This window comes from Notolepis coatsorum, assembly GCF_963971535.1.
Source record: "Notolepis coatsorum genome assembly, chromosome: 4".
Classification (NCBI taxonomy): domain Eukaryota; kingdom Metazoa; phylum Chordata; class Actinopteri; order Aulopiformes; family Paralepididae; genus Notolepis; species Notolepis coatsorum.
The window spans coordinates 18,876,146-18,889,763 of record NC_140168.1 but is presented as its reverse complement, the minus strand read 5'-3'; the positions used below and the strand labels follow the sequence as shown (position 1 = coordinate 18,889,763).

Sequence of the window (13,618 nt, the reverse complement as noted above, 5' to 3'; positions counted from 1 at the left end):
AAGCATTTCTGTTTTTGTTTTGTTTTTCACTCCTCGGCATCAGGTGCTGGATCGGTGTAACGGAACGGATCGAAGAGGTCGCGGTTGAAGTCGTACGGGTCGAAGTAGTTGTACGGCTCCGCGGCGGGCGTGCTCTCCTGAACCACCTCCTTCTTCTCCTCCACCACCGGCTCCTCCTTCTTCTTCTCCTCCACCACCGGTTCCTCCTCTTTCTTCTCCTCCACAAGCGCCGCCGGCGCCGGCTCGTCCTCAACATGGCCGCTCAACTCGACAGGGGCGCTCATCTCCACGGGGCGGGGCGGGTGGTCGATGAGGCAGTCGGGATCCCAATAAGGGTCGCAGTCGTACTCCATGCCTTTGACTGTGATGGCGGCAGGGGGAGGGGGCGGGTCTAGCTTTTTGGGAGGTGGAGGTGGAGGTGGAGGTGGAGGTGGAGGTGGAGGTGGAGGAGGAGGAGGAGGAGGAGGAGGAGGAGGTGGGGGCGCGGCAGCGGCCTCGGCAGCCTTCTCGGCTCGGAGCTCCTCCGGTGACATGGGTCGGCAGGCGCGGTTGTACCTCGGGTCGCACAAGACCGGTACGGCGCCAGTCGGCATGTAGACTATACTGGGCTTGCAGAGTTTGTCACTGGGGTTACACAGGTAAACCGTCTCGGCGTCAGCCAGGGGGTTTGTCGTGGTGGGGGGCGGGGGAGGCACGGTGGTGGTGGTGGTAGGAGGCACGGTGGTGGTGGTGGTAGGAGGCACGGTGGTGGTGGTAGGAGGTGTGGTGGTGGTCACCACCCTCAGGGCGTTCTGGTAGCTGGAGGCATCGGCACCGTGGACCAACTCCAGGTGGCGCATTTGCTGGTAGAGCATCCGGATCTTGTCGATCTCGTACAGCTGAGGGAGGGAGAACGCACGTTTGAGGCTGTTTTGAAAGAACACGTCAACTTTAAAGGAAACATGCAAACGGTCTCCTGCAGAGTCAGACAAGAAGATAGATAGATACCAATTTCCTCTCTGTGTGTTCAGCAGAAAGCTATCCGGCTGCAAGCTGGCCTATAGCCTAGCACAAATTAATGGAAGCGGATATGGTGGAAGTGGTCCGTATCCACTTCCATTAATTTGTGCTAAGAACATTTCATCATCTATGGTATCTATCTTCTTGTCTCACTCTGGAGAAGACAGTGAGAACATTTCATCATCTATGGTATCTATCTTCTTGTCTGACTCTGGAGAAGGCAGTAAGAGCATTTCATCATCTATGGTATCTATCTTCTTGTCTGACTCTGGAGAAGACAGTAAGAGCATTTCATCATCTATGGTATCTATCTTCTTGTCTGACTCTGGAGAAGACAGTAAGAGCATTTCATCATCTATGGTATCTATCTTCTTGTCTGACTCTGGAGAAGACAGTAAGAGCATTTCATCATCTATGGTATCTATCTTCTTGTCTGACTCTGGAGAAGACAGTAAGAGCATTTAATCTAATATGGTATCTATCTTCTTGTCTGATTCTGGAGAATGCAGTAAGAGCATTTCATCATCTATGGCAGTGGCGGCTCGCCACTGGGGGCGCTAGGGCGCCGACCCACCTGTTAAATGAGAGAAGAAGAAATTTTTTTTTTTTGTTTTTTGTTTTATAGCCCTATAAATAATATAAACATGTTTAAAATGAATAATATTTACTCATTTTAAGTATGTTTGTGTTTCCAATGCACAATATAACTTAATTTTACAAAGATTAATAATAGTTTTCCTGAACAGGAAGTGACGATTCTGTCTGATATAGACCTTTTCATTACCGTAGCCGCAGGCATTTCTCCTCGCCGTATTTCTCTCTGGGCTAGGCGCAATTGCGCCTGGAGTGCGCGTGCCCGCCGTGCACTGGTTCATCGCTGTATCCGTCGCAGCCACGTGCTGTATGATGTATTATGATGGAACTCGGGCGCTGGTTTGAAACGACCTAGCAAGCAGCCGAGCGTCTAAAAGCTCTCTGATTGGCCGACGCGGTACTTTCCGTAACCGCAGTTTGCAACATGAGTTTATGCTGTTGTTGTGTTGTGTGATGCAGATATTTGTCTTGGAGCGTGATGGCAAGTTCTTTCAACGGTTAGGCTTAGGCACTCTTTCAAAGTTGGTTAAGGTTAGAGTTTGTCTTAGAGCATGGCGATAGAACACCAGGTAGTTTGCAGGCTGTTCGAGGCGGACATGGACAAAGGCACTCACAGTACTTGTTGGCTATTAACAAGCTATATTATGGATGCAGTGTGGAGGGACATGCATGGACAATGGATGGACATCAACACAGGCTGGATGGACAATGCCATGGAGTGGATATACTTTATCAACAAGCCCGGCTTCTGCCAACAACAAGGTAGATCAGCGATCTTTCTCTCTCTCTCTCTCTCTCTCTCTCTCTCTCTCTCTCTCTCTCTCTCTCTCTCTCTCTCTCTCTCTCTCTCTCTCTCTCTCTCTCTCTCTCTCTCTCTCTTTCTTTTGGATTGAAAATACGTGGATTATGGCTTGTTCAATATCGTCTATGTTTGAATGAATGAAAACTTTAACAGATTGCAGAATGGGTACAATACAGTACGGCTCAATACACACAATTGTTAAGGGGATGCAGACCAGAGAAAGACGTTTGTCTTGTTTACATCAGGGTCCCAGATTTTCGATTCATATCGATAGTTTAATAGCTAGCCTTGGCTCGTTTAACAATATGCAAAATATGTGTACAGCCCTGTACTCATACTGAAGTTATTCTTGGTATATAATACTACATATACTAGGTCTGATTGTGTAACGAATCGATTCCACGTCGCGCTGTGTGTGAGAGAGAGAAGGAGAGAGAGGGAGAGATCTGCGTGTGTTTGGAGACGGAGCGAGTTTTGTTTCTAACTTTTCTATTTATATATTGTGTTTCAAGTTGTGAATTAGACTATACTTTATTTGACTGGTTGTGTGTTGTTGTAGTAACAGCTGAGCGACTCGTTCATAAGAGCCGATTCATTGCCGTGAGCGTGAGTCGAATCGCTCACGTCTTGCCATGAGTCGGTTGCGTGGTACTGTACATGTTTGCAAAATGTTTTGGTATAGCGCCTCTAGTGGAGAGAGAACCAGCAGCCGCTACTGATCTATGGTATCTATCTTCTTGTCTGACTCTGGAGAAGGCAGTAAGAGCATTTAATCATATATGGTATCTATCTTCTTGTCTGACTCTGGAGAAGGCAGTAAGAGCATTTCATCATCTATGGTATCTATCTTCTTGTCTGACTCTGGGGAAGACGGCAAGATCAAAACTTAATACGACTTGTAAATATGTTAATTATTGTTAGATAGTGCGGCTGTATTATTTCCCACGCTGTGTGAAAACACTACAGTTTTGTCGGAGGGGATTGGCTCGAGTGTCGGAGACGGAGATGTGCAGAAATGACAGCTGGCAACAAAATCCATTCCGAGACAACGGACATGGACCAAGTACTTTGTTGGCGGTGTGAAAATATGCAGAGAAACGTTAAATATCTTTGGAAACCGTTTGTGTTCAATTGTATCTGAAATGGGAGATTATCTTCTCTCCGTCAAAATGTAAATCGTATCTCTCCGTCGCATAAAGGCTGACTTGACTGGCAGTGCGCAGAGAATAAGGCATAGAATAAAGGCATAAACACATCTATTTCTATATTTCCTAACGTTTCTCTATCTACTTGAGTGCACTCGCAGATTCGGCATGTTGAACGTAAACGTACTCCTTCAACATGACCGATGCTGTTGTAGAAGCGGTAGTAGGACTGGAAGTCAGGCGTCCCACGATGCCACTTGGGATCAACACTGCGTTTGGGTCGGGACAGGAAGTTGTGTGCTTGAGCAGAGCCTATGTGTAGGCCCCCCCCAGGTACACTTGCTGTGGCGGTCAGAGAAGAAGAGAAAAAAGAAAAAATGTCATATTAGGAAAAAACTAAGAATGTGTAATTTTGGTATACATCTGAAAAAAGCAACAAAAAGGTGATTGCATGCTCTGCAAATAATAATAATAAACTTTATTTCTATAGCACCTTTCATACAGAAACTGCAGCTCAAAGTGCTTCACAACAGAAAAAATATAAAATGAGCACATAAAGTGCAGACATGTAAAAATCACAGTTTTTTACATTAGGATCTAACATCCCAACAGGCCACCTTGTTTATGGTTTGATTCAGTTTTAGTTTTAGTTTTAATTGCAAATGTAAACAATGTAACCCTTGCACTGAATAACCATACAAGTCAGTTTTTATATGTTTTGGACAGCCCATGTATTAGCAGGTGTATAGTTCATCTAAATCACCTGGGCCCTCATTCATCAACGTGATGTAGAAAATGTTCTATTTCCACACGTAAGCACAGAATTTAGAAGTTGTGCACGCACAGAAATATTGGGATTTATCAACCGTGCGTACGCAGGTCCTATGCTCCTCCGTGTTGATAAATACCACCTTGTTCTACCGTCAATGCTCGTGCATGATTATCCATATATGGTCATGAAAGTGATGAAACACCCCCCATGGGATGTGAAATAATGGACTGACCCGAGCGGAACTCTGAGAAACTTCGCAGAGATTGTTCACTGCTGTCGAACCAAGAAGACACAACGCATGTTATGGGATAAATAAAAGGCGGACTTGTAAACGGTGATGTCAGATATCAACGGCTCCCTAAGACCATAATAATAATAATAATTTAGGACCTGCTCAGAGGTCATCAATCATTGCTGCAATTCTGCCTGGACAGCTCAAAATACTAATAAAGACCGTTCGTTGACCACTGTTTGGCGTTGGTTGTGTGTCATTATAACCGTGCTGTAATATGAATGCCTTTATTAGTTGTGTTCGATTGGCTATATGATTTTTAGAGGCATCTATTTTGTTGTCGGTATTACCGACAACAAAATAGATGCCTCTAAAAATCATATACTATTAGGTAGCCTATATGAATTACATATAATAGCAGCCATAGCCTACATTATGCAACAGTAACTTGCGCATACCAGTGTATGCGACGGACCAGTGTATACCTTATATCATATCATATTCATATAATAGTTTACTCTATCAGCATACCAGCATGTAATATGTTCTTTGTTAGAACTCAACTCGTTATTATTTTGCACATAGATTGCAGAAATACGGGAACGTTTTGATTTACATTAAAAGGCTTTGACATTGTAAAACTAAATACGTGGAATTCTGTAAGCATAATACAAGTCATATCACCCACACGATATGCTCTGTGTCCAGAGCATGTATGCTTTTCATTAATTTAAGACACATTATTGCAAGGGTTTTGTAATACACATACACCCTGGTGTCATTGCAATGCGTTTTTTATTCTTTCTTATACAGTAAAAAGGGGGAAGAACACTATATCGTGGGTGTTCATATGACTTGTATTCTGCTTACAGCTTCGAAATTCCACTTGTTTCGTTTAACGTAAAGCCTTTTAAATATAATCAAAACGTTCCCGTGTTTCTGCGGTCTGTGCGCAAAATAATAACGAGTTGAGCTACGCGGAGCGCAGTCAGTCAGTACACCCTGTATATTCCGATAACGCTATATAAACCATGCTGCATTCATTCTGAGAGAAAGATCTATTATTCCAAATGCTATTTATAGGGTTTTGACCATAATTACACTACTGTTGCTATTTTACAATGAACTATAATGAATTACGGTTCATACAGAACATGCCAGTGTTGAAACTAATGCACAGAAGCTCATTTCCTTGTTGTAATAATATATTCTACCAACGGGCGCCAGGTACGCATGGTCCGAGCTGTGCGTAAATATAAGCACGAAGTCAAGTTCAAGTTGAAATTGATGAATCCCACACTCTGCTTAGAAATGGTCGTACGCACAGCTTAAGCACATATCTGTGCGTAAATCACGTTGATGAATGAGGGCCCTGGAGTGTGAATGTGATATATCACTAGAAACTCAAATGTCTCTTTCTCTTTAACTATGAGTGAACACAACACTCTAACTTACCATCTTTAGATAAGAAAGTACTCAACATCTACTGTCTTTAACTGTGAATGAACACAACTTGTAACTGTCTTATCTGATTTTTTTTTATTATTGTTTATTCTTATTTATTGTGCCTATATGTAAATGAAATTGCTGATAAACTGAGTCTTTGTTTTGTAAGCTTGTCGTTTAAATGTCCTACTTTCCATCTCTGCACTAGGGCTTGGCCTACATAGAAACAAACTAACACACAAGGAAACAGCAACACAGGAAATACAGTAACATAAAGAGCGGCTGTTTAACCTTCAGCCTTCCGTGTCTTCAGGAGAGGCGTCGCTTCCAGGAGGCCTGCAGGGAGGACAGAGACACTGTTCAGAACCTTGTCTTCCTTCTCTTTCTGTCACTTTCACTTTATTACTTTCACATATTTGACATAAACGCAAAAAATCCCAACAGATGTGTAAAAAGAGGTGAAATGACGGAAGGAACTGAAGAGGAGTTGAACATAAAAACGGAAGAAACTTTTCAGCGACATGGAGAGCTCCGTCAATCAGCCAGAGAATGACATCATTTCACTTTTTGTTTGGTGGTGGAGCCGCCCTTTTGTTAACATTTTAATTACAGATTAGGACTTTTTTTGTGTGAAGTAAAAGTGTTATTAGCTAAATGTGAGTTTATAGAAATCTCAGTGCATTGGATCGGAAACCAAAGTCCCGACATTGTGGAAAACCTCCTGTGTGGTCCCTGTCCCTAAGTGCTCGCGTCCCAGCACGTCCAAGGACTACAAGCAGGTGGCTCTAACCTCTCATATAATGAAGACCATGGAGAGGTTAGTCCTGGAGCAACTCCGGCCGGCGATTAAACCCCACCTAGACCCACTCCAGTTCGCCTACCAGCCCCGACTGGGGGTAGAGGATGCTGTCATCTACCTGCTGAACCGAGCCTACACTCACCTAGACAAGCCGGCGAGCACTGTGGGAGTCATGTTTTATTTTTATTTCTCCAGTGCTTTTGATACCATAAGGCCTGGGCTGCTGGGTGAGAAGTTGGAGGCGATGCAGGTACTGTAGAGGCCCCCCTGGTGTCCTGGGTTGTTGACTATCTGACGGGCAGACCACAGTACATGCGCCTACGGAGCTGTGTGTCAAACAGACTGGTCAGCAACGCCGGGGCCCCTCTCCCTTCCTCTTCACAGTCTACACCAACAACTTCCACTATCGGTCAGAGTCCTGCCACCTTCAGAAGTTTTGTGATGACTCTGCGATAGTGGGATGTATTAAGGACTGTGATGAGGAGGAATACCGGGCACTGGTGGTGGACTTCGTCACATGGTGCGATAAAAACCACCTGCAGCTAAATGTGGTTGTGGATCTGGGGAGGAGGAGGAGTGGATTTTTGACCCCCGTTTCCATCAGGGGAGTCGATGTGGACACGGTTGAGGATTATAAATACCTCGTTGTACACATCGACAATAAACTGAACAGGTCAAAACACACAGAGGCACTCTACAAGAAGGGCCAGAGCCCACTCTACTTCCTCAGAAGGCTGAGATCCTTCAACGTCTGTACAAGGATGTTGACGATGTTCTACGAGTCGGTGGTGGTGGGTGCCTTCTTGTACGCTGTGACCTGCTGGGGCAGCGGACTGAGAGCGGGGGATGCAAACAGGCTGGATAAGCTGGTCAGGAAGGCCAGTAACGTGGTAGGGGTGGAGCTGGACTCTCTAGCGGTGGTGGCGGAGAGGAGGAGCCTTGCTAAGCTCCATGGCATCAGGGACAACCCCTCCCACCCAATATACATAGACTCGGCTGACAGAACGAGCATGTTCAGTGCTAGACTAAGACTCCCAAGATGTAGCACTGAACGGCACAGGAAGTCCTTCATTCCTTATATATTACTGTATATTTCTGTATATTTTTACTGTATATTTTATATTAGAATGTAACATAGGAAATGTATATCCCGGACCGTATTTTATTCTTAGGCTTATTTTTATTCGTATTCGTGATTTTTGTTTTTGTCTACCTAAATGTTTACTGTTTACTGTGAGCGATTTGTAGTGCCAAATTTCCCTCGGGATGAATAAAGTATTTCTATTCTATTCTATTCTACTGTATTATAGAAAAGTAACTGTACTTACAGTAGATTTCATTCACAGTCTTTGCTGCCCTGTAACAGGTGCCTGGTGGTACTAAATCCAGATTTAACTGCCATTGGAAAGAGGAGATTTGGCCCGATACAAAGATGTATGACTTGGCCATAATAAGGTCAATTATAAGCCTGATATTCTATATTCTATATTCATATTTCAAATTGCATGTGTCCGGATGGCAAAATTCAGTACTGTATCTACAAAACCCCCTGTAAATCATCTGCTCTTTATTAATTTGCTTAGATTTTTTGTACACTTGATTTCAAGAAGAATAAGAGTTGGTCAATGTTAGCATGGTGTTATTCACCATCAAAGATGGATTTTATTTATAATAATTGATATTCTCCTTTGGTTCATTACAATTTACTCAAGCATAGTAATGGACACAATATTTCTGACACTGGGAATACATTCCCTGAGGTCCATAGATGTCCCTAGATACCAAGAACTGTAACGCTTCCCCCGGTCCTGCGGGACCAGACGGCAACCCTCCTCCCGGTTCGGCTGGTCCAGGTTTCAGACCTTCACAACTCCCGTTCAATACACCACTTCACACTACAACATTGCCAACCGGTGGGCTGATCCAGATGTGGCAGATCTGGCATCAGCTCACTCACCTGATTAACATTATTTGCTGCCATTTATGTTTGATATATTCGTTGTCTATGTTGTCTTTATTATTTCCACTGTGTTAGACTTGTGTCCCTACTGTCGGTGTTTTGTAAATGTGTTTTAGTCTTGTATGTCTCAGTTTGTACAATTGTTATTGTTTTCCCTGTGTGCTCTGTATTCTGTTAGTTCTGTCTACCACACCTGTGTCCTGTTAGTAATTACCCTCTGTCTCTAATTAGTGTTTGTATTTAGGTGTTCTGGGCCAGCATACACTTGCTGGTTCATTGTTTCATGTTACCTGTGTGTCAGTCGTGTTTCCTTGTTTTCTGTTTTGAGTAAACCTTGTTATTGTCACAACGCCGTCTCCTGCCTCCTGTTAATTATCTCTCCGTTATCTGCTGCAATTGGGTTCCACACTCCACCATGCCAACGAAACGCGCCATTCGTAACAAAGAACATGCAAATGGACTTTGTAGAAGTTGAACAATCTTCCATTTACTTGGGTATGTACTTTTAGGCAACTTTTCTGAAAATATGGCTAGGGCTTATTATTATATAGAGGTTAAAAGAACAAACTCATGTAAACTTTGAGTACCTGGCAAAGATAGATTAGAGAGAGAGAGAGAGAGAGAGAGAGAGAGAGAGAGAGAGAGAGAGAGAGAGAGAGAGAGAGAGAGAGAGAGAGAGAGAGAGAGAGAGAGAGAGAGAGAGAGAGAGAGAGAGAGAGAGAGAGAGAGAGAGAGAGAGAACTGGGTCTCATTCCCCAATATTTTCCAAAGAGTTCTCTTGGAAGACTTATCTTGGAACCAACTGAGAGACTGTTCATTCATTAGACACGTAGGCCATACTGGTGCACACAAGACTTGTTATGGAATATTAATGCAGTCTATTTCCACGCGATTAGCTTTAGTTCTTATTTATTTATTTATCCACTGTCATTTCAGTGTTGGTGTATTGTTGATTAATGATATATTCGAAGGAATGCAGGTTTTAGCTATATCAAACAAAGGTCTGTCCCTGTCAATGGGATATATTGCATGTTGACCTGCATTCCTTCAAATGTATAATTAATCATTAAAACAGATATGTAACAAATAAGAAATACAAATTCCACAGAAGGCATTAAATAATTATTATTTTCAATCATTTCACAATAATTGCATAATTGTGTTTGAATATCTGAGTAATTAAAGTAGGTATACATTTGTCCAAAATAGATGGTTCAGATATGGTTAATCCAGCTGCCCTGTGATCAGATGAATCCATATTATTTATTTTTCCGACATCAAATGCGTAATTTCTTATCGTACAAATATTGTCATATTTATTTTAATTATGATTAAGTAATTAATTCCAAGGAGGCCTCTAGCGTTGACATGAAGGAATCACTATGAGAACACAGTCTGTCAAGTTAATAAAATGTTCAATTAGTCAATCAATCATAAGTGTGCTCCTCAGCACTCTTAAATCTGCTCTCAGCCACGGTCAAATCCGATCTCAGGAAAATTTGGGGAATTGCGCTACCAGCCCTAATATGTCTTAAATGGGCAGAAATCTGCCTAAGAAGACATTTTTGGTCGTAAATCCGTTCGGGAATGAGACCCACTGTTTTTTTTTATACGTATTGATGATGTTTGTCAACTTGTGAGTCTGCTTCATTATGAAAAACTTCTTCTACAGACCTGACAGTAACAGCAGGCACCACAGCGCCCTCACCAGGACCTCCTTGGAACTCATACTTGGTATCTGCAACAACAAACACGTCAAGGAGGGAATTCAATTGACATTACGTTGTAATTCTGCATTTTCATTTGGCAAGATTGTTTTCTTTCTTTTTTTGTTTTGAGTTATGACCTCAAACGTTTTGTACACCATTTTGTTAATAACAAGACATATAATTCACTTAAGTATTTACTTTTGGTATATACATTTACTTACTCATAGTATAAAACTTTACTTACTCATAGTATATATTCAGATTCTAAGTGTTCAGACCCAAGTTTCAGCACTGTTTCAGATTGTTACTCAGCTGAAAGTTGTACCCTTTCTGCTGACCTGTTGTACTGAACTTGTAAGTCACGTTGGATAAAAGAGTTCAGATAAATGATCAAATGTAAATGTAATGTAAAATTTGAAAATATTGACCATATTTATTGTAACATTATGTAACTGATAGTTATAACTGGCACACAGACCCTCATCTGCACCTTTGATCACACTTTACTTGCTCATATATTCAGTGTTAATTATATTGTTTACACTGCTTATTTTTATCTTTACTATAATTGTATTGCCTATATTTATGTCTTTATACTATTCTCCTGTCCATACCTGTACCCCCCCCCCCCCCCCCCCCCATGCTGCTATGATGCCTGCATTTCCCCAAGGGGATCATCTTATCTTATGGTACAATAATGCTGTATATATATTTATATTAGGGATAATCGATATTGGCTTTTTTACCGATACCGATATACCGATATTGTCCAACTCTTAATTTCCGATACCGATATCAACCGATATCAACCGATACCGATATATGCAGGGTTCCCCCCCCCCCCCCCCCCCCCCAAAAACTGAATAATTTCAGGTAATTAACATTACATATCTCTTGTTGTGGAATTAACACAACATTATGCATACTTTTGACAATAAATAAAATCTGAATGTGTTCTTACTTGCTTGCCTGGGTAAATAAATGTTATAGAAATGTAAAAAGAAATATATATTAAAAAAAAAATTATTATTATTTTCTTTTAACCGATACCGATATCACATTTTAATGCCAATATCGGCCGATAATATCGGACATCCCTAATTTATATTTTATGCATATATATATACCCATATCTGTCTGAATATACATGCATATAATCCTTCTATATACCTACTTATACACTTGCATATAACCCATATAACTCTGTATGATAGCATGAACAATAATGCTGTGTATATATATATATATATATATAGCCAGTATGACTTATTACCATAGTGTCTTTATACCTGTATCACTGTACATAATAATACTATATCTATATCTGCACATATCCCTTAACTACTCTTACTATGCTGCTGGCCAGTATGACTTACTACCATAGTATCTTTATACCTGTATCACTGTACATATTAATACTACAACTCTGTACATGTGATTAGCACTATTACTCAGTATAGTACTCATTTATATATTTCATACCCAGTTTAATCACCTGTACATTGTATATTACTATTGTACTTTACTGTTACATTTCCACTCTGGTTGGATGACAAACCTCTTTTCGTTGTACTGTACACTGTATGATGACAATACATTAGAATCTAATGTAATCTAATGTAATGTAATCTAATCCAATCTAATGGGAAAATGTATCGGTGACTAAATGCATTGCTAGATAGTTTGTTTATTGTTGTGATACAGTGTTAATTAACATTGTTACAGTGTTACTATTTTTACGTTGTTACAGTGTTAATATTGTTACACAGTGTTAACATCGTTACAGTGTTAATATTGTTACAGTGTTAATATTGTTACATTGTTACAGTGTTTCTATAAGAATACATAACTAGACATTGTTTCTATATGAAGACATAACTGGACATTGTCCAAACTGCATTACCTAATTTTTGCAATGGACCTCTGGACCATGCATATTTCATTGATTGGCACTATTACTCAGTAGTACTCATTTATATATTTTATATCCAGTCTATATATTAATCACTTGTACATTGTATATTACTATTGCACTTTACTGTTACATTTGCACTCTGGTTGGATATCAAACGTATTTTCGTTGTACTGTATACTTGTGCTGTATGACAATACATTTGAATTTAATCGTATCTACTTAATAAAGCACCTAGAGTTAGTACTGAACGTGATCGTTCTGTATCCTGTGGAACGCCCTGCAGAGGACACGAGATGAGGGACACTAGTGTCTATGTGTTCATTTAGAGTCCTGTGGAACGCCCTGCAGAGGACACGAGATGAGGGACACATGTCTATGGTCAACACAATCTGTAATCGTTTTAATATTGTGTTTGAGTGTGTAATGTTTTAATTAAATGAATCTATTTTTATATTCTTATAGTCGTTTTTCAGTTTATTCTTTCCTGTACTTTGTATATTTTGATGACCATTGATGACTATTGTTGATGACTATGTGAGACTGGACGACACTGTAAATGTCCTCCAGCTGACTCTGAAGCTGAAGGTTCTTCCTTCTCTTGCTGCATTTAAAAGTACGATCTCTGACCACTGTGTGTCGACTTGTTTAGCAGATTTTTGTATTGTTTATTCTTATTTATTGTGTCTAATATGAATTTGCTGATAAACGGTGTCTTGTTTTGTAAGCTCGTCCTCAATGTAAATGAGGGTAACCTCAGTGTCTCACGAGTTGAAATTAAATTAAATTAAATGAGGGTTGCAGTGCACCTCAGTGTAAGTTTTCGAGTCAAAATAAAGAATGATTGAATGAATGAATGAATTAATTAATTAATGATTGAATGAATGACGCTCCAGCCTCTTTATTGCCTCTAAAAACAAAGCTATACGTTGCCATTTAAATGCAGATATCATGGTTATAGTTCCTCACTATCCCACATTTCCCCAAGTGGATCAATAAAGGAACATCTTATCTTATCTTGTACAGTAATTGCCAGGCGACACAACGGGAGGCGCCCATATCGTGTTCATCATGGAGGTGATATTTTCAGATATTATTTTGTTGACAATAAAGTTTATATCTATCTAGTCCGTTCTGTTCTCGAATTTCTAATGAATAAAGGAACACTTGACTGTGTTCCCCGCGTCCCGAATATAGACCTGCTAACACACGTTCACAACATCATTCATTGGGACAAAACTTTTAAAC

General features: G+C 40.8%; 1 protein-coding gene across 1 annotated transcript in view; it reads right to left on the bottom strand.

Moving 5' to 3' along the window:
• The window catches only part of LOC311226438 (uncharacterized protein), a gene marked incomplete at both ends in the record, with an annotated part of 37,931 nt that extends 27,453 nt beyond the window's left edge, over positions 1–10,478 (bottom strand). Inside the window, 3 exons of the mRNA XM_084311864.1 lie at positions 198–878; positions 3,728–3,882; positions 10,424–10,478. Of these exons, the coding sequence (XP_084167990.1) occupies positions 198–878; positions 3,728–3,882; positions 10,424–10,478 (891 nt within the window). The remainder of the gene's footprint in view (positions 1–197; positions 879–3,727; positions 3,883–10,423) is intronic.
• Positions 10,479–13,618: the final 3,140 nt, after the last annotated feature.